Source organism: Protopterus annectens, chromosome 6.part0, assembly GCF_019279795.1.
Source record: "Protopterus annectens isolate FY-2018-M chromosome 6.part0, PAN1.0, whole genome shotgun sequence".
Lineage (NCBI taxonomy): Eukaryota > Metazoa > Chordata > Ceratodontiformes > Protopteridae > Protopterus > Protopterus annectens.
The window spans coordinates 1,033,649,144-1,033,671,055 of record NC_056737.1 but is presented as its reverse complement, the minus strand read 5'-3'; the positions used below and the strand labels follow the sequence as shown (position 1 = coordinate 1,033,671,055).

Below are 21,912 nucleotides of genomic sequence, written 5' to 3'. Positions count from 1 at the left end.
CATCCCTCCTCCTGTTTTTCATCAGTACTTGCAGCCAGTTATTCTGCTCCAGGACAGCTTGTGTCAGCCTCCAGTCTGCCCCTGTGGTGGGGGCACCCTGATTCTTGCCCTTCCTTTCTGTCTTCCAGGAAGAGAAAGTGTAAGAGGAAATACTTGGATTCTCTGAAGGGATCTGTCACTGAGGGATACTGACCTTGAGGAAGGAGAGGGCTCCTTTACGTCTGTGCTTGGTGACATCTCTGTTGATTTGTTGGAACTACTTCAACACGGAGGATGTAACACTAAAGCCTCCTCTCCTGAGGGGTCAGTATTTCTGGAGGCCTTTAGCATACTCATCCACGCCTTGGTTGGTTCCCCCTCCAGATGCCCCTATAGATCTGGAATCCTTGAGGGCGTGGAAGGAGCTAGGTAGGTGGAGCCCATCCCTAGAAAGCCAGGTAATATTCTCAACCCCCCCAATACAGGCTTCTTTGGAGGAAGGGTCTGGCTGCCATTGCAGTGATGGTGGCCATCAAGGAGGAGATTTGAGGCATGCTCCTAATTTCATTTCCTGAACAAGGAGTCATGGGTGCTGGATCAGTTAGGGAAATGCTTCTGTGCCTCGGCCACTTTTGCACTGAGAGCACTTAATTACTTATCTTACTTGATAAGGCTTCAACAGGACGTAGTGTTTGAGGTGTCAAGTACTGCCAAGGTACAGCAGTCTCCAGATACTCAGAAGCAGCTGGAGACTTGTCTACTCTAGTTTCCAATGCCAGTATTTGATGAGACTCCTCTCAAACACGGTCAGTGGAGCATCATGAGTGGCAAGCTCTAGAATTGCCATGCTAGATGCGTTTGTGTGACACTGCGGACAGTTTCAAGACATCCTTCATCAGTGCTGCTGTTGATGGTCCTCCTTGTTTGGGCCCACGGTCAAAGATACCCTGAGAAGTGAAAGTCAGGAAGACTCTGTCTGCCATTGGTTATGCTTTTCTGCCCCAAAGCGGACCTTTTCAAGGGATCAAAAAAAGGGCGTAGGCATCTGTTCTTAGAAAATCACAGTTCTCTTCCCTAGACTCTACTCCAGAGGGTGCTTCCTGAGAGCAGGGGAGTCATAACGGATGCTGCCCGAGGGGTAGGGGTGGTCCACAAAATCAGGGATTTCACAGGGCTTTTCTGGCAAGCCCTTTCAGCGATCTTGAAAGGGTTGCCTGGCTGCTGTTCTCTGGAGGGAGTTGATGGGTTGTGTAGCTCTCCGCTCAAAAGCTTGGGAGGCCATCACCTGGGGACACCTGGCTGCTGAGAGTAATATCCAGAGTTGGTTATATTCCTTTTTTAGAAGTTCCAAATTGTCACCTAAAACATCTCCGAGATGTTTCGCCTCATCAGAGACCTTGTGCAATGGCAGAGATTCGAAAGTTGCTCATAAATCAAGTCAGTGGGAGTTTTCACTAGACCAGATGTGAGCCAGGGTCTATTCCATGTTTGTTTTTGTTTCAAAGAAAACAAAGAACCACAGGCCAGTTTTGGATTTAAGCAAGCTTATAAGCCAGGTCATCAAAAATTCTGTGTGGTCACGGTGCAGTCCATCTTAATGCTCTTGAGGAAGGACAATTGCATGTGCTCAGTATACCTTAGAAGCTTACCATCATTACCAGTTCAGGGCCCTGACATTTAGTCTCACCACAACACCCCCCCCCCCCCAATGTGTTTACTAATTCATGACAGTGGTCGAAATCTGGTTCCGGCTGCAGGAATTTCTGGTCTTTCCATACCTGGATGATTCTCCTCACTGCCCCACAAGGGCATAGTTGATCTTGACCAGAGACTCCTTACTCCATCTGTGCAACAAGTTGTGCATCACAGTCAAAATCGAGCATTCAGCCTGTTCAACTTCTAGAGTTCATAGGGTGTCATTTAGATTCGATCTGCCAAATTATCAGGCTCCTGAGCTCCAGAAGTTTTGACTTTCTGGCTCGGGGCTGTCTGTGTTTGCAACTCCAAAACCACTGGCGTGCACGCAGTTATGAACCTTTTATGTCCTGTGCTAGCATCTATAGGGTTAGTTCTTTTAACCATGTTTCACATGAGAGCCCTACAATGGATTGTGGCTATTCAGTGGACCTTCCTTGCTCATTCTTTGGATTTCCCTATATGGTTAACAGAAATATGTCAAAAGCAGATTCACTGGTGGTTGCAGCCTCCCTTGGTAAACAAAGGGAGACCATTTTGTACTTCTTTCTCCTTTGGCCATGATCACCACAAATTCTTCCCTTTTGGGGTGGAGGTGACATTTCACAGCAAAGGTGAATCAAGGGTACTGGTATTCTACAGAAGCCAATATTCACATAATTCTGGAAATGAGAGCAATGGTCCATGCATTATGGTTATTTCAGGATGCCCTTCCCTTAGGTGTGGTTGTGACAGACTGACAATATATATTTTTAGTATCTCAGCAAATGGGAGATCCCATTCTTATCCTCTTTGTCGTTTCTGTTGGCAAAACACATCCTGGGGAAGTCCAGCGTGCTTGCCATTGGCCTCAGCAGGAGCATTCTGTTGCTTGAGTGGTCCCTAAATACAACAGTGGCAGCTCAGATTTATCAGAGTTGTGGCACTCCTTGTTACAGTCTGCTTGCCTCATCTTCCGGTACCAAGTGCAACAAGTATTATGCCATTATTTCTTCTCGGGGATAGTTATCCAGGGACACACTGGTGCTTGCTTGGCTTCTGGGACTTTTTTATGCTTATCCCCTTAGTACCCTTGTTGGTAAAGTTTCTACAGAAAGCAACCCACTGCAGAGCTACAGTGATCCTAATTTGCTTCCTTTTGGTCTCAGGTGTGGTTTCCCTTCCTTTGGCCTCTTCTGAAGTACTCTCCCATTGTGGATCTTGTTTATCCAGCAGCTGTGGATCCTGCCCCCAGTCTTCAGTCCCTCAGGTTTGACTGCATGGTTCCTCTCTTTCCCTTGATGGTCAGATATCCTAAGCTTTCACAGGAGGTTGTCCATATATTGCCGCCTCCTCCGAAGCAATTGTCTAGAAAAGTGTATTCCATTAAGTGGAAAATGTTTGTTCTGTGGACAGAGGCTCAGGGCTCCAACCCTTTTTCTGCTCCTTTGGAATCGGTCTTAGATTTTATAACAAAGCTGTTTCATTCAGGTTCTAGTTTTTCTACTGTTAAAGTGCAGTTAGCCATTTCTAACTTTCACATTGGCAAAGGTGTGCCTTTGTTCTGTCAAGATTTCCAAGGCATTCCTCAAAGGTACTTTTCTACTCTATCCCCCAGTACAGGATCCAGTTCCTCCCTGGGATTTGTCCTTCGTTCTACATGTCCTTGCAGGCTCTCCATTTAAACGTTCAGCTACTTCGAACTTGAGGCTTTTGTTTTGGAAAATGTTGCTTTTGGTGGCTGTTAACCTCTGCAGGAAGGGTTTCAAAGTTGTAAGTACTGGATTCTTCACCCCCTGTATTTGGTGTTCCATAACAGGCTTCCTGTTTGTGTGAGCCTTTCCTTTCTGCCTAAGGCAGATTCTGAGAATAGCCTTAAGTTTGACTTACCTTCCTGTGTCCCCCCCCCCCCCAGTTTCTCCAAAAAAGATGAGTACCTTTTGTACAGATTGTATTTGCATAGGCAATTGAGATTCTGTTTGGACTGTACCAAAACTTTCAGAAAATCCATTTTTTTCTCTTTTTCAAAATCCAGGCTGGGCTGTCCTCTGCTAAAGTAACTTTATCCAAGTGGTTGTCTGATTGTATTTTGTTTGCATATTCCTTGAAAGGCAAGACTCTTCTACACAAGCCTAAGGGGTCGTTCAGCCAGGGCTGTGGCTACTTCTACAGCTTTCTTTTGTTGAGTACCAATAGATGATATCTGTGCAGCTGCTGCTAGGCTGGGTCACCACACTTTTGTGTTGTATTATAACCTGGATTTTCAGTCTAGATCTAGGGCTTACTTTGGTTCCACTGTGTTGTGGAATATCCTTACTTTGTCCTTCCTGAAGGATGTTCGTGACAGCATCCAAAATGAGGTATGCATTCACTATAGCAGTAGATTGGTGGTGTCAGTCTCTGGTTCAGCCTTCTTGTTGTTGTGCCCCCAACCTTCTAGTTGACTTGGCAAGTGTTTCCTCCTGAGATGATCAGATACAGGAAGAAGTGGTTGTTCCCACCTTCTGGAATCTTGCTTTCCTCCTCTGTTGTCATATTCTAGTTTATGGAAGATTCTTTACCAGAATTATTTCCCCATTTTGATTTCTCTCATGGGGCTAATTCAATCTGGGGAGTTGATGGAGGACCAGGGAGTTGATGGGAGTTAATGGGTAAGGGAGATGAAACCAAATGGGGTAAAGACTTCATACCTGACACTTGCCAATTCTTAAGTCCCACAGGTTGAACCAGACAGAGGCAGACAAAATAGCTCTATTATAGTGAGTACATAACCTTTGTTTATTTTTCTTCTCCAGGCAGAAAGCCATTTGTTGAAAAATGCTGTCAAAAATACTCAAGCAGACATATTGCTGCTTCCATTACTTGCCTCAGTGTGTGCTGCTTCCATTACTTGCCTCAGTGTGTGCTGCTTCCATTACTTGCCTCAGTGTGTGCTGCTTCCATTACTTGCCTCAGTGTGTGTTGCTTCCATTACTTGTGTCATTAGTGTTTGCTGCTGCCATTGCTTGCCTCAGTAATGTTTCTCTGTTTTGACATTTGTTCTACAACTAACTTGGTCATTGGTTCACTAATTTTATCATGCATTATTACCTTACTGTGACTTCAGCAGTTAGAATCCTCTCTTAAAGCAAAGCAGCACCAATGTATACCTGAGCCCCTCACTTTTTTGGCCATTCTCTGGTTCTGCGTTCCTGAGAGCTTTTGCTTGGTATTCTCCTAACTGAAACAGACTGAGGGGAATGCCACAAACCAGATATGAGAGATTCACTTGATGTCATTGATAGTCTGCACACATAGTGGATGTTACTACTTGTCATTTTACTCTATTTGGGCAGGACCCCCATCCTAAAGGGCTACTGCTGGATTTACCCTTAAGTGGAACAAGTTTGTAATTTACTACTTTGCTATATGCTTCCTTTGCTTCCATGATTTAAAGGAATGTACTGTCTAGTTGGGGTGAACTGGTTGGATGTGTGATGTCATGACATTCCATTGGAGGTTGTCTAGGTCCTTTAGTACAGGGACTTCTCTGGGGGAAATAATTCTTGTTTAAGATGACATTAAAATATTCTAGTTGTATACCCATCACTGAGGAAACTTTCACTGACCGATCTGTAAGTACGTAATTCTGTATTTTTAATACTTTTGAAAGTCACAGATCATGTGTGTATGCTCTGTAGAAGATTTAAAATGTCTCCTTTTTTGTGAGCCTTGAAAGAAGCATTTAAAAGGTACCTAACATGAGCAGTTCATATCGGCTACGTATATTAGTTGGTAGTTGAGAATATTTTTGTTACAAGTATGAAACTGCTTAATGATGCCTTTAATACTAGCAACTATGTAAACAGACTGTAATGGTTGTGAATATTAATCGTTATGCTTCATTTATTATGTAAATATAAGCTTTTCTGCATGAAAGAGTTTCTAAAGTTGTGCATTTTCTAACTTCTGATTTTCTGTTCTGTAAGTTTGTTTTCTAGCTTATTGAAAAGTGTTGTTTTCTCCTAATCCTATAGTATACAGACAGGCAATAAACAGCAAGATGTTTGAGTCAGATATGAAAATTGCAGCAGTGCATGTAAAAAGGAAACAGCTTCATCTGCATTTGCCTAGCCATGTCCTTCAGAAAAAGAAAAAGGTAAACTAATATGGAGTATTACATTCATGCCATCTTATGTCAAGCAAGGCTTGAAACCTCAGTCACATTTTGACAGTTCCACAAGAGAAGAGTAAGACCACATTATATTATTATTGTAATTCACACTGGAGCCCTTTTACCATTCATTGACTGACTGCATGTTTACTTGTTTTGTGATTTGAATGGATATTGAACTGTTTTTCACATGGTACCATCTTAAAATTAATTTTGTTGTGCTTTGATAGTGAAAAGACTAAGCTGTAGGGTCATGTGGATATGGTTCACATCCATCCTTTGGCATTACATTTGAGGATATTTTATCTCTGGGTCTTTAAAGTAAAACTATGTTTGACAAAACACCAGTGCTACATTTTTTCCTCCAGAAACTACAGGTCACCAGTTTTCACCAGCTATGTTTTTGCTTACGGTGATCATTTTAATAATTCAGTTGCCTTTTTTTGTCATGTTTGATTAAAGTTTTCTGTAACTTTTCAGAATTAAAGGTTCAGTGTAAAAACGTTCTTTCTTGCTTAAGGTAGACTTGGCTTTCATATTTTGCATTAGCCCCTCTGGAATCTCATACAAATTAATTTTGGTAACTTGTATCTGTACTGCTAGGGAACTTATCTTGTATGAGAGCAGCCCGAGACACTTGAGAATAGATCAGTCACTTCATGGGGTTGCCTTTATAGTGTTTTGTTGTACGAATGTTTTGGTTTGCTTTATTCTGTTACTAAACATTGCTTGACACAGTCTATACTTAGTTGGCCTTGTTATGAATCACTGGGACAGCATTATGGGATTAAGCTAGAAATTTCACTTAACAAATTACAGCATTTTGCACTTTGACACATATTCTCAGAAGCCTGAGGAATTCAGTGGAATGTTTTGGAAAAAAGACCTGATCTGTTCACCACCACTGCCATTATCGAGTATTAATACCAAGTAATGTGATGCTGTTTGTGGACCAGGAAACAGCATAATCATTCTGTCAAATTCTATTAGTTGCCATGCTCACTTAAGAATACATAAGGTAGGGACTGTTTACTGCACACCTTCCTCACGTAAAAGTTAAGGTAGCTGTCTCTAAGCTTCTTTGAACTCTTAAAAGACCAGAATCCATTGTTTCCTCACAGGTGTTGATAGTCAATCTACTGTTATATCCATGTCACACACTGATGGTGATTGAAACTAGGAAGAATTATGAACCACTTGATTCCCTCTTCTGTTTTACTAGAGCAGATGTCATTCATGCAGTGAGGGAGAGTAGAAATTGAGGGCAGTTTTAATTCCCTCAGCTGTTCACTAGGTGAAGGCTATTTTTCTTGAGGATTGAACAACTGTCATGGCTCCTTCATCGTATTAGTTGAAGATTTCTTTTCACGTTATTTTATATTTTTCAGTTATTTTACTTTACTCTGGTTATTTATTCACTTTTTCTCTGCATTGTTTATAGTAGAGTTAGTGTACAGCTGTGATTACGTTTTTGCAGGGTCTGTTGAGTAAGCATGTGCCTTCCAGAAGCTGCTGCTTAACATTTAACTGTTTGAGGTTGTAGGTTAAGTGCTGTCATTCTTGGCCGTTCTTGATCAATTAGCAATTTTTCTTTTCCGTCATGGGGCATTTTGACAAGTTTTACTGGAGTTTCACAGATGTCCTAAAGGTAGTATGCCACGTCTTCAGCTTGTGATTCTTTTTAATATTTTCTAGTAATGCGGTCAGTTTACTGCAAAATGCTGTTCCTGTGTTGTCTTAAGACCAGTTGCTTGCATAGCAGCAAGAAAATTGTAAAACTGGAGTTTGTCAATCACTTGTCTTCTGCCTGAAAGTGATTGGGAAGTCCTTGGCAAGAGACTTAAAAGGATGCATTTAAGATTAGGTCATCTGATTTATCAGGCATTCTTTATCAGTAGCATGTCCAGTGACATTTTGCACTATAAGATTTTCATATGTTGGCACACTTTCTCTTTCCCTTGCATATAATATTTCACAGTGTAACACTGATTCCACTTCATCTTCACATATGTACTAAATTGTTTATGTAGTTATCTTCTGTGAACTTAACAGCACTGACTTTTTTCCTTCTCCCTTGATTGACCATCCTTACTGGTGTACAACAGGATATTACCATGTATTAGTAGTAATCTCAACGGAGAATACATTTTGAAAGTGACTAAGATAAGTTGGTCTGGAATATTAATTTTACTGACGTACAGTGGGTGTCTTCTGAAATCGGAACAACTGTGGAATGCCTTCCCATCTCTGTAATTGAGAGAAGTAATGAAATAGCATTAAAACCTTGAGGAAAATAGCTTGGTACTATTAGTCCGTAGCAGATGACTGCAAAAGTTGTTCAATCTTTGAGCCGAATGTTTGGATTTATTTTTTACCACATTTTGTCTGAGATGTGATGGTCTTGGTTGCTTGTCTTAAAATTTACTCTCTTCATTCAGTATTCCATTTAGATTACCATTTGTAGACCTCAACCTGAACAAACTTTACTGCCTTTATACCGTGGTATGAGGCAAGTACATCCTGTATAAATAGATTTTTGATTTTAATTTGAGCGTTTTTGTAGTTGGTTTGTTGGTGATAAAATGTTAATAAAGCCTTACAGGGTTGTGTGCTCAGTCTTCTACTGTTGAATCTTGGTAAAAGGCAAGCTATGATCAGCCTCTTCAGCAAGCTTGCTGTGTAGGTTTGGAGCCTTCTCAGTGAGAAAGCAGTCTTGCAAACCTTGTATGCTGGCTGAGTATTAAGGCCCATTGACTACTTCACCCTTCAGCATGTCCTCTAATCCATTCGTATTGAGCAGCTAGCACACAATACCTTTCCATGTCTCTTGAAGACTGCCTTTTTATACCCTCATTTCATTGAGACTTTAAGTCCAATTCTGCCAAGACAGACCTTGATATCTGGAGATCCTCATCATTAGATCACTGATAAAGTAGTCTTAGCCATATGGAACATATCCTGCCGAAGATCAGATGACTGGCTAGCTTCCAAAGCTGTAGGGAAACTTCCCCAACACCTTAACCACTGTGGAGCTCAAGGAGAGTGGTATAAAATAGGGTACCAAGCGCACAACTTTCTTGCAACCAAAGTATCAGCAAGTCTTGCTCTCTGCTGCTGCTTTGAAGGTTTCTGTGGTCAGTAAGAGATTTGCAGAGTTGGGCAAATAAGTAACCCATTGTGGAATACCTTCTGTTTTTACTTTTTTTTTTTTTTTTTTTTTTTTTGTGAGAAAGTACAATTTTTCTTTCAAAACTTATTGGTGGGGGTTAGGGCTAGAGTTTATTCTGTTAGTCAGTAAAAAAAAAAAAAAAATGACCGCTGACCTTGCTGTTTTTTTGTCAGGAGGGAAAAGTGTGATACTAAGGCTTACTCCCCTGTCAGACACTTTTTAGTATTGTGGTGGACCTGGCTTCTGACTCCTTGGACAATTCCCTTCCCAGTCTGCAAAAAGAGAAAAGTTGTACAGCTTCCTGTTTGCGTCCGCCATCAGTGAGTGCTTCTATTGTGACCATATTGATTCCTCAGACTGCTCCTCACTTTCTCTCTGTCACTCTGATGCCACTCCTCTAGAAGCCGTTAAGGACTGAGGGGGGCACACTGCGGCTGTTTGGCTCTCCTTTGCTCGAAGAGGAAAACCACTGTGATGGAATTGAGGAAAGTAGCACAGTTTGTTCCTTTTGGTGATCACTCTAAGGAACGTGATTCCTGGGAAAGAACTGATGTCCTTCCTTATTACTGTTGCAGCATTCTTTACTCTTGGGATATGCTGCTTAGGATCACCTAACATCCAGCCAATGTACCAAAGTCTTTACACCTTCCAGGTACCATGTCAGATGTATGTCCTGTGTGCAAGGTGTAAAGTACATATGTGACGTACAGATGCCTAATAATTGGAACTTCTGTGTCGGCAGTCTGAACATCCTCTGAATGTGGGGTGTTTTCTATTCTCTGAGCCTATGTAGTCAAGTGCGCCTTTGGGGTTCCTTTCTTTTGTTTTCATGCCATCCAGGAAGGGGGGGGTGGTGTGAGTGTAGGAGGCAGATTCCCCATAAAGATTGACACAAGTAGTGCCTTTTTTTGTGTACGTGCAAAGCACGACCATACTCAGTGTGCTGTTTGTAAGGCATTTAACCTTAAGACGCTCTGCAGCTGTGTATCGTACCTTTCAATTTATCTTGAAAATCAGCGTCTTAAGCTTTTGACTCTGGGTTCCATGGCCAAATCCTCCATGCCCGAAGTTCAGCTGCCACTTAAGAAAAAAGCATTTGCTTGAACCTACTGCTGTCCAGACTAACTGACTTCTCTCTGTCAGGTTGGATGAAGAACCGGTGGACTATCCAGTGCTGATGCCAGTTCCCTCTGCCAAGACCCAGTTGGAGGCTGACATAGAGGTGTTCTTGCATGTCTGCTGCGGCTGTGATGTAGAGGGTGTCTGATTGTATCTGAAGGGTGTAGGGGGATTCCCCAAATTTTAGTTAAGGAAGAGTGCCTGGTGCTCTCATGTAATCGTCTGAACCTCCTTGGTTTATTAAAGCAAATGTTGCTGTAAAAAAGCAAATATGACCTCTCTAGCTAAGGATCTTCACAAAGAGTGAGAGGACTTTGCTCATGGGTGGCTTAATGCCCTTATGGCCTTGAAACCCCCCAAGGGTTGTATGTCACTGCCTCTGCACTCTGATCTTCCACCCCTTGTAAGAGACCTAGGGATTCTTGTTCTAAAGATTTGGATTCTTGTGATGAATCTTTGAAATTTTCTTCCCAGATCCACACTCCTCTGACCCTGGGGTTTAATGAAGATTTTGTCCCGTGACTCTAATTTTGAAGAATTATCCTTTGAGGATACAGTTATTCATATGATGGAGCACTTTGAGTAGGATTGTAACCAAGTTTGATGTTCGAGAGAGATTGTGAACTCTTGCAAATGGACTAACCCACACCTTCTGCAGTCCCTCCTGTTTTAGCCTCCTTTTTCCAATACATTTTCAGCAGTTTCTCAGGCTCCTGACTCTCAAACTCTAGCCCCTAAGAAGCTAGAGTTCCTAAGGTTCATACATGTGTAAAAGTCCTTCATCTCATCATGCTGTGTTTCCATGTCAACAGATAAGTCATCCAAACTGCTTTCCTCTTCCAAGCTTTTGTCTTCTGATAAGGACAACTATGCTGTGGCGAAGTATGTGAGGAAAGTGTATATGTATTTGTGCTTCTTTGGTCTTTATCGCCATTAATTATAAAACCCACATGACTAGATATGTCCTCTGTTCTCTCCTAGTTTGGGGGGGGGGGGTAGACTGATGAGCCTGATTTAGACATTCAAATTTCTTCTGTTTCTCTTCTGAGCTCTGCCTCTCAAGTAGTTCACCATTGCATTAAGCTTTCTAGGGCAGCTGTATCTTCTGTCATGAGGTGATGCCCTTGGTTACACCTTCAAGCCTTGTCCAATTCTGGCTGTCTAAGGGAGAATCTAAAATGTTGGCCTTAATCATTTTAGGACTACTGCAGAGTAGTTTAAAATCCTTCAGGATAAGAGCAAGGTTGTGCAAAACCTGAAGCTAATTTTTGTTTCTCCCATACCCAAGTTCCAGAGGAACTGTCTATCTAAATCTTTTGTCTATAAGCAGCTTAAACAACCTGCTAGGAACAAGCAAATTTTCACAGCCAAACCTACTCTTGAGTTCTAGAGGCCAAAAAAATTTATTTTCCTGACAAATCTGCCTCTGGCATCCAGCCTACACTTCCTCTCGTCCAGCTTCCACTGTCCCTCAGGCTGACCTTTTCCTTTCCTGCTTGGCAACAGATAACCACAGACTCCTGGGTTCTTTCCATCATCCAACACTGTTATTTTATGGTTTGGAAGTCCCTTCCTCCCTTTTTACAGCCTTTCTTAACCACCTCCTTGCCAGCATCCTCATTTTCCCTAGGTTCTGCTTTATCTGTTGGTTTAGGGAACAGCCCAACTTGTTCCATTGTCCCAGCAGGGAGCAGATTTCTATTCCATAATGTTTTTGGTCCCTAGGAAAGGAGAGGTCATGTTGGCCCATTCCAGTCCTTTCTTTTCTCAATACCCTTTTCAAGGTTCTTTCATTCAGGATGTTGTCTCTTCACTTTTCCTCTTATGTTTGCTTAAGCTTACCTTGTATCTCTGGATTTGTAGTAGGCTTACCTCCATATTCCCATTCACCCTGTTTTCAGGTAGTCTTTACATTTCTTATCAGTGCTCTGCTTTGCCTTGTGGTCTTTCTATAGCTGCAAGGGTATTTACCAAATATCTGGCCCCTGTGGTAGCTTTCTGCATACTTTCCTTTATTTAGATGATGTAATTAAAGACCCATTTCAGCAGTTTCTGCTTCTAAATCTACACATTACTGTGCTACCTCTGCAGAGTGTTGGGTTTATCCTCAATCCCAAAGTCTCTGACTGCCTCTCAGGACAGAATGTTTTTGGGTTGCAGGAGTCAGACCATCCCTATGTTGGCTTGTTTCCAGTCCCCTAAAGTCATCTTTTTGGCTGGTTACTTCCAGTCTCCTCTTCCTGTTCCAGTCGTTTCTGTGAAGAAGTTTCTTTGAGCCCTGGACACTTACCATCCACCATTCCCATGGTTCCTTTTACCAAACTCCACATGAGAAAATTTCAGTGGTATCTTAATGCAGCTTGGCTCCAGGACTGCCACCCTCTGAGGTATCTGGTATGTCTTACCTCGTCTCAAAATAGAGCTATGCTGGTGGATTTATCATATTTCCCGAAGTCCCTGTCCACCTTTTCAGGCTCCTCTCCCTACACAGGAGATGTACACAGTTACTTCTGTTTACGGTTGGGGGAGCCTTCTCCAACAAACTAAAAGTCCAAGGTCTTTGGTCCAATCAACAGATTATATCACTAACAATATCAAGGACATGAGCAACTCTACTCCTTGTTCTCCAGGAATTTCACTCCCTTAGCTTTCCAGGTTCTCTAAAGATTTTTACATAACATACCACAGTCATGGTACATCAGCAAGCAAGGGAACATGAAATCTTACCTTCTTTGCAGGCTGTCATCAGGTCATCCTTGCGGTTTACATCCTTCAGAGCCTAGACTAGTGGCAGACTCTGAGCAAGTCCAGGACTCCTCCTCAAGAGTGGATACTTCACAGGGAGGTCTTTCTGGACATTGGTGGGGTGGTACTCTGGATCTTTTTGCCTCCCCTCTGAACAGACACTTTCCTTAGATCTTTTCCAGAGTATCAAGTCCTTTGATTTGGAGACTGGATAACGTGTCCTTTTCTAGGAAGGGGATGTTTCTGTATACCTGTCCTCTTAGTCTACGTCCCAGGGTCCTGTACAAAATCATGTGGGACACAGTCAAAAAAGTCTTGCTGGTGACTCTTGGCCCAGACTGCACTGGTTCCCCCTTTTATTTTACCTTGCCAGAGGTAATCATTACAAGTAACCTCAAAGGCTGGATCTTCTGACTCAAGATCAGGGATTTCTCATTCACCCTCACTTGACCACATTTCAACTAACACTGTGTGTTATAGGGTTTTGGCTGTTTTCATGCAGCAGTTTTTCTGAGGACATGCTTCAGGTTTTGCTGGAGGCTAGAAAACCCAACATTAGAAAATCCGGTGTGGTTAAATGGAAGAGGTTTTCTATTTGGGGTGTCAAACTTGACCTGGAACTTTTTTCTCTGGAGATCCCTACGGTTCTGTATGTGAATTGATTGATGCTGGTTTGGCAAATTCATCTGTTAAAGTTCATTTGTTTGCCATTTCTACCTGTCTACATCTGAGTCTATATTTGGCTTCTAGTTTTGAAGTCAAACAAATTTCTAAAAGGCGTTCTTTATATCAAACTACCAAAAACGTCTCTTCCCCCTTCTTGGGTCCTTAACTTTGTTCTTGAGAAATTGACTGTCCCCTTTTGAGCCTGCCTTTTCTTCCTTGCAGCATTGTACTTGGAGGACTGTATTGTTGCTGCTTTTCTGCCTCTTCTGCCAGTGGCAATAGGGTCTCTGAATTTGAAGCGCTCGTGGTGGTTCCTCTTTTTGTTTTTTTTGTTTCTTGTTTTTCACAAGGATAGGGGATCTCTTCATACCAATTCTTTTATGCCCAGGGTGGTTAATTTGTTGAGTCAATTTGTTCATCTTCCCCCATTTTCTTTCTCCATAGACTTCCAGTGAAGGGGGTACTACACACCTTGGATTTACATAAACAGCTCAGATCTTACTTGGTTAAGACAAAGCGTATGAGAAAATCTGAGCAACTGTTTCCTTTCATGCCAAGGAATTGGGTTTCAAAGCATCCAAGCAAGCCATCTCCTCTTGGATTTCTAAGGCCATTTCTTTTCCTGGGAAGTTACTTTCCTTGTGTCTGTGCACATTTTACCAGGGCATTGACATCTTCTGGTGTTTTTTTTTCCCAAGGGTCTGGGTATTTGATCCATCTTGGAATCTGCTACTTAGTGGACTCTTCATACTTTTACCAAAATTACAAGGTTGATGTCATTTGCAGGGCTTGGATGGGTTTTGCCATGGCCATCCTTCATGAGTGTGTGGAGGATTCTTCTCTGCCTTCCTCCTCCCATACTTTCCAGTAGCTTTTTTATCTCCTAAGAGGAAAGAATACTGGAAACAGTGATAGGGAAGAAAATAGCGCAGTTGTGTAAAATCTTTCCATAATGGTAGATGTCCTATTTCTCACTATTGCAGTATTCTTTTCCTCCCTCCTATTTTCTGTTGCTCTAGTTCTGGCCAAGGAGTCCCTCTTTCAACCTTAACTCCTCCCTATTCCTTTTATTGATGAGCATGTTGCTTTCTCTAGGGTTGCCCTGGTTCTCTTGGGGAACTTCAATTTGGAGATTTGAGTCTGTCACGTATGTACTTTATGCCTTGTATGTAGGACATATGTCAGAATTCTAAGTATGACACCTGGAGGGTGTAAAGGCTTTGGTAAACTGGACAGATGTTAGGCTATCCTCAGCAGGAGGTCCCAAGAGTAAAGGATACAGCAACAGTGAGAAGTATGACATCTACTGCTATGGTAAGATCTTACACAACTGTACATTTTAAGGTGCCCTTTTTCAGTAGGTTCTCAGGAAAAAGGAAAACTAAAATTAGGAATTTTCTTCCTGTGTCCCCTTAAGTTAGGTGGAGGAGGAGTACTGAGTATTTTCATTAAAAAAAAAAAAAAAAAAAAATCCCCTCTCTGATTCTCAACCTGAGGAACAGGAATTAAATTGTTTCGGGTTACTACTCCACATGTTGTGGAATCTGAGGCTGAGGAAAGTAAGGAATTTTTTTCTTTAGATTACCCACACAACGAATGGTCTTTTTTTCCCTGGTATTTTGACCAGAGTGAAGGAGTTATTTCACTGAGAACAAAAAAAAAAAAAATCCAGAGTGGCAACAAAGATATGATTTGCTAAAGGTGGATTTTCCTCAGTCTGCCTGTTTTGCCAGCATTTGAAGATGCTTTCCTTGCATCCAGCAGTTTGCCTGACAGCCACCTGCCCCCTGAAAATCTGATAAATTATGTAAGGTTGCCCATACTCTCTCATTTATTTCTTCAATCCCTAGCTCAAGACCCTGCAGTAATTTCTTTGACAAGGCCATCTTCTGCCAAACATCTTATGGCAACTTAGCCCTATTTCACCTGACAAGGAGAGAGATGCCTTCGACAGGCATGTGAAGAATGTTTGTTCTTCTACCTTGACCTTCAGAGTAGTGAATTATCATTCTCTCAGGCCATGAGAAAGTTAATTGCTGATATTCAAAAGAAAAAAGCACTCTGATAGCTGCTGCTCGCCCACAAACTTCTTTAATAACAGCACGGCACACTGTTTTTTTCTTTTGAATTGTGACTGTTTGGCACTTGGTCCTTGGTTGTTGCTTTAATTGCTGATATCCTAAAGAAATAAAAATCACTTGTTTTCTTTATTTTTTGTTGACAGCTAAAGACGCTCAAATGTTATGACTTCTTATGCTGTTTCTAGAGTAGCTGCCACTGGGTCAATGATGTGATCTGCCTGGCTGTGTTCTCAGAATTTACCAGATGTGAAAGCTGAGCTCATGGATACTTTCCTAGGTAAATGTATATAGTTTGGCTGTTCCCATGCTGAGGTCCTCAAAAGATTTGATAAGAGGAGCTTTAAAAATATGGATAACCCCCTTGGATTAACCTTCCCATATTTAAATTTAACTGCATGTTTTCTAGTTCAATTTTTATAGGGAACAGAATGAGCTATAGGAGCAGAGCATAGGAAAACTGTCTTTCAGAAACTGTGGCAGGGATGATTCTCTCAAAACCAAGAACAGTCTAATAAAATCTAATTTACTATTTGCTCCGTCTTGTATTTCCTCCTCCCTACCCAGGCAGCCATGTAAAGATTTGCCAAAGTCTAGGTAGTCACTTTTTCCTATGGCAGAGATAACGTCATACCATGTAGGTTTTGAAAATCTTTCAGAAGGGCTACAACTGGCTGTGGTACTCCCTTTCTCCTTTCTAAGGGACCGCTCTTCACCCATCCAATCAAACACCCTCATTTCTTTGTCAAATGCAGTCTCAAGGGGGTGATGGAACTTGTTCTTCCAGATCAAGTAAAGAAGGGATTGTACTCCGGAATATTTCTTATGCCAGAGGGAAGTTCAAGAGAGTGAGTGGGAGTTTGGATGCATATACTTAAGGAGAATAGTAACCATACAGAATGTTTCATTCATTAAGCAGCAGAAAATATTTAAAGACTAAGCTGTATGAGACGCAGAGATTTTGCCAATAAGGATGACTGCACATAGGGGTACAGAAAATAGGCAAGAGGGGCCTAGAATTTACTGGAGAAACTTGGCAGAGGAACCAAGATATTATAAATTCATCCCTCAGTGCCTTTCTTACCCATGAAATAAGCTTATCTACATGTTACAACAATTAAGCCTTAGCAATATCAAAACTTTGGTTAGGTGAATGGATGGGATCCTGTAGCTTTTTCTCAGGAATCACTGGCCTCAAACTTAGTCACAGCAGAGTAAGCATAATCATTTTAATCCTTCCTGCTGCTATTCTCCGTTTCCTTTACCTCTAGCATAATCCAAGATGATATTAATTTGCCTCCCATATTAACTGCACCTACCACCATTGTCTTGTGAATAATTAGCTTGCTTTCAGTGGCTGTTTTCTTATACCATTGTCTGCGTAGCCTGTAATGGTTGAAATACCACTTGCTTTTAGTATACACCTTTGGGTGTCCCACCAGTTTGCATTCATGCAGTTAAGTCTTTTGAATTGGTGTTCATCATCATTCAGAATTATTGCTAGTTTTGGCTTGACTTTTTCTCCTTCCAAGTTGGTTTTAGTGCTTTAGATTCATCATACTAGTGACTCTTCAGGGAGGATCCTTATTGTTAGATACAACAGATAAGTCATATTCTGTCATTTGATCTAGGTATGGCCTTGTCTTGAATGCCCTTTTGTCACCCCCTGCAGGTAGGCTGTTCCTGGCAGTCTTGGCTGCTGGATTTCCCATAAGATGGGTAGTGTTTCCATATATTATCAGTGAGGTTTCCAAAACTGCATTGTTCTTGATACGTTAAGTGTACTGGTGTTGAAAGTGGGGAGGTTGAGCTGGTGGTTAAAGGTTATAGATATGCTTGTGTGGTCAGAGTCCTCTTAAATAAACCCAGTTTTAACTGCATCCAAGATGGCCCCTTTCGAAGATAAGCTGATATGGTAGGAATGTATCTTATGTTCTCATGTAGGCTGCTTGCTGTTAGAAAATATGCCAAAATGACTTCCTTGTAAAGGTGGTCACGTGACTGGGGAGGGCTGGCTGGAGGATCCTAGTACCTCTTACTTTTTTAGTGTGTCTGTTGCAGTATTGACATATTAGTTTGTATGTTGTGGAGTGTTTGAAATGCAGGATATCCAAATCTGTTATGGGCAGCATGATGAAATGGTGGTTAGCTTTGTTGCCATTAAGCATTTAGACTCCTGGGAGTGCTTGTTCATGGTGTCACGTCCTCTCCTTGTTAACACGGATTTTTGTAGGGGGCTGAAATGGAAGTGTATCATAAGTTTGTAAGTTGCCATTCTGTTGCATTCCAGTCAGACATTCTAGTAAACGACCTTCTCTTAATCCATGCATGATTTTTTTATTCCATTTAATAATCTAAATGAAGCTTAAAGGAACCAGAGGGTCCTCACATTCCTTACTTCATAAGGTAATCTGTTCCACAAAACCAGATTAGTATGTAAAGTAAGTCTCTCTCAACTTCTGTTTATAACCGTATATACTGGATCTTTAGGGCTGGTTCTTGGCTTTTGTTTGCTGCTTACAGAGGTAGGCTACAAGACTTTGAATGGAATGATTGCAGGCATACAAGATGGAAGTCAAGTTGTTTTTCACCATACACATCTGACCTTCCCCAACATTACATCACTGAGAAAGCTGTTCCAGTGCTAATCATACCTCTTAAGTTCCTCATTTTGACTCTTAAGACCTCCGTGTTCCACATTATTCCAAATTGATAAGGTCTGTCACACATTTAGTGATAGGAATTTTTTTTTAACTAATATTGATGGCAAGTAATGATGAATGTTGATGGTGCATGTGCTCCACAAGTTGGGTGTGCAGTGGATGAGAGAGAGAAATTTTGGAGTGAATTGGATGAAGTGGTGATGACTGTACCCAAGGGTGAGAGAGTGGTGATTGGAGCAGGTTTCAATGGGCATGTTGGTGAAGGGAACAGAGGGGATGAGGAAGTGATGGGTAGGTATGGTGTTAAACAAAGGAATGTAGAAGGTCAGATGGTAGTGGATTTTGCGAAAAGGATGGACATGGCTGTGGTGAATATGTATTTTAACAAGAGGGAGGAGCATAGGGTGACATACAATAGTGGAGGAAGATGCACACAGGTGGATTATATCTTGTGTAGGTGGGCCAGTTTGAAGGAGATTGGAGACTAAAGTGGTGACCGGAGAAAGTGTAGTTAGGCAGCATAGGATGGTGGTTTGTAGGATGACTGTGATTAGGAGGAGTGTGAGGGCAGCACCAATGATCAAATGGTGGAAATTGAAAAAGGGTAATTGTGAGGTGGAGTTCAGGGATGATTTAAGACAGGCACTGGGTGGTAGTGAAGAGTTACCAAATAGCTAGGTAACTACAGCAGAGCTAGTAAGGGAGACTGCTAGAAAGGTGCTTGGTATCACATCTGGACAGAGGAAGGACGACAAGGAGACGTGGTGGTGGAATGAGGAAGTACAGGAGAGTATACAGAGAAAGAGGTTGGCATAGAAGTGGGATTGTCAGAGATGAAGAAAGAGAGGAGTATAAGGAGATGAGGTGCATGGCAAAGAGAGAGGTGGCTAAGGATAAGGCATATGAAGAGTTATATGAAAGGTTGGACACTAAGGAGGGAGAAAAGGACCTGTACCAATTGGCTAGACAGAGGGACCGAGCTAGGAAATATGTGCAGCAGGTAAAGGTGATGAAGGATAATGAGGGAAACATACTCACAAGCGAGGAAAGTGTGTTGAGGAGATGGAAAGAGTACTTTGAGGGGTTGATGAATGACGAGAATGAGAGGGAGAGAAGGTTGGATGATGTAGGGATAGTGAATCATGAAGTACAATGGATTATCAAGGAGGAAGTAAGGATAGCTGTGAAGAGAATGAAGAATGGAAAGGCTGTTTGCCCAGATGACATACCTGTGGAAGCATGGAGGTGTTTAGGTGAAATGGCAGTGGAGTTTTTAACCAGATTGTTTAATGAAATCTTGGAAAGTGAGAGGATGCCTGAGGAATGGAGAAAGTGTTTTGGTACCGATTTTTAAGAATAAGGGTAATGTGCAGAGTTGTAGTAACTACAGAGGGATTAAATTGATGAGTCACAGCATGAAGTTGTGGGAAAGAGTAGTGGAAGCAAGGTTAAGAAGGGACATGATGATTTGTGATCAGCAGTATGGTTTCATGCCGGGAAAGAGCACTACAGATGCAATGTTTGTTCTGAGAGTGTTGATGGAAAAGTACAGAGAATGTCAGAAGGAGTTGCGTTGTGTTTTTGTAGACCTTAGAGAAAGCATATGACAGGGTAACTAGAGAGGAGTTGTGGGATTGTATGAGGAAGTCAGGAGTGTCAGAAGTATGTAAGAGTGGTACAGGATATGTACGAGTGTAGTGTGACAGCGGTGAGGTCTGCGGTGGGAGTGACGGATGCATTTAAGGTGGAGGTGGGGTTACATCAAGGATCAGCTCTGAGCCCTTTCTTATTTGCAATGGTGATGGACAGGTTGACAGATGAGATCAGACAGGAGTCCCCGTGGACTATGATGTTTGCAGATAACATTGTGATCTGTAGTGAGAGTAGGGAACAGGTGTAGGAGACCCTGGAGAGATGGAGATATGCTCTAGAGAGAAGAGGAATGAAGGTCAGCAGGAATAAGACAGAATATGTGTGTGAATGAGAGGGAGGATAGAGGAATGGTGAGGATGCAAGGAGAAGAGGTGGCGAAGGTGGATGAGTTTAAATACTTGGGGTCAGTAGTTCAGAGTAACAGTGAGTGGAAGAGCGGTGAAGAAGAGAGTACAGACAGGATGGAGTGGGTGGAGAAGAGTGTCAGGAGTGATTTGTGACAGACGAGTACCTGTAAGTGTGAAAGGGAAGGTGTACAAGAGGGTAGTGAGACCAGCTATGTTGTATGGGTTGGAGACAGTGGCATTGACAAAAAGGCAGGAGTTTGAGCTGGATGTGGCAGAATTAAAGATGTTAAGATTTGCACTGGGTGTGACGAGGGTGGACAGGATTAGGAATAAGTATATTAGAGGGTCAGCCCAGGTTGGAAGGTTTGGAGACAGAACCAGAGAGGCACGATTACGTTGGTTTGGACATGTGCTGAGGAGGGATGCTGAGTATATTAGGAAATAGGTGCTAAGGAAGAAGCTACCAGGTAACAGGAAAAGAGGAAGGCCTAAGATAAGGTTTATGGATGTGGTGAAAGAGGACATGCAGGTGGTTGGTGTGACGGAGCAAGATGCAGTGGAAAGGAAGAAATGGAAACAGGTGATCTGCTGTGGTGACCCCTAATGGGAACAGCCGAAAGAAGGTGATGATGATCGATGGTAAGTATATTAATTCATCAAAATAACTTTTTATAAATATAAAATAGCACAGTTAAACCATTCCGTGACATTCCTTGTTGAAATTATTAATCTGTTAGTGTGTGTTCCACATTTTGCCCATCTGTTCCACATTGAGAGGCAGTGTTCCACATTCTGGAGATGAAAAGTTGAGAGCTATGGTCCCAATTTTTTTGAAAAATGGCTTTGCTTCCTACACATCTGTTTCTCCTAGAACTTTGACAAGGTCAAACATCATACTTCAGAAAAAAAGACTTGCTCCCCAAGCACCATATATAACCTGTGAACACTTGGAAACATTCATTTGGGAATAGTGGTATGCGGTGAAGTATGCATTCAGCAGATCACATGATTGACTGCTCTGCTAGCCTCATTCTGCTGGTTTGTAAGCTGATGTATAAATGTATCTCAAGACATGCTGTTATGGTTAGTACGTTACAGGACTTGCTGTATCCCATACATAATTTTAATTTTTGTCCACACATTCTTGGATGATGTGACTCATTTGAGTGCTGGCTGGGTTAGTTTGAAATTCATTCTGGAAAATGTTGAAATGTTGCACTGCTGCTTCAGTGGAGTTCTGTTTTTACTTCTGTAACTCTGTTAAATGCGAGCATACCCACCTCTGCATATTATGCATAGTTGTGGATGTAATAGTTGCATGCATTTTGTACATCTCCCAACAGATCCCAGAAAGTTTCTGCCACAGTATGTGTATGTGAACCACATCCATACCTTTTAGATGAAAAATATTTATAATCATTGATTGCATTTCTAAGAATAAAAAACTGTTCGCACATTTAGTGTAGTCTAACTTTAAGTAAAGTTTGTGCCCTCCTTCCAGTGCACGATGTTTAATCTCAGACTTTGATATTGAACAGTTCAAGATGTTGAGAGAGGTTGCTTATAGGTTATCTGATCATTATAATTCTGTTAGCTGTGGTGTGCATGTGAAACATGTTATAACTCTTAGAAGTGCAGTTTTAGGTGTGAAAGTCATTAGTGCAGC

The 21,912-nt window shown here is 41.8% G+C and overlaps 1 protein-coding gene across 1 annotated transcript in view; it reads left to right on the top strand.

The window, feature by feature from the left end:
• The window catches only part of PAPOLA (poly(A) polymerase alpha), a 1,404,594-nt gene that overhangs the window by 1,157,807 nt on the left and 224,875 nt on the right, over positions 1-21,912 (top strand). The window contains exon 14 of the mRNA XM_044073612.1: positions 5,670-5,791. Coding sequence (XP_043929547.1) covers positions 5,670-5,791 — 122 coding nt within the window. The remainder of the gene's footprint in view (positions 1-5,669; positions 5,792-21,912) is intronic.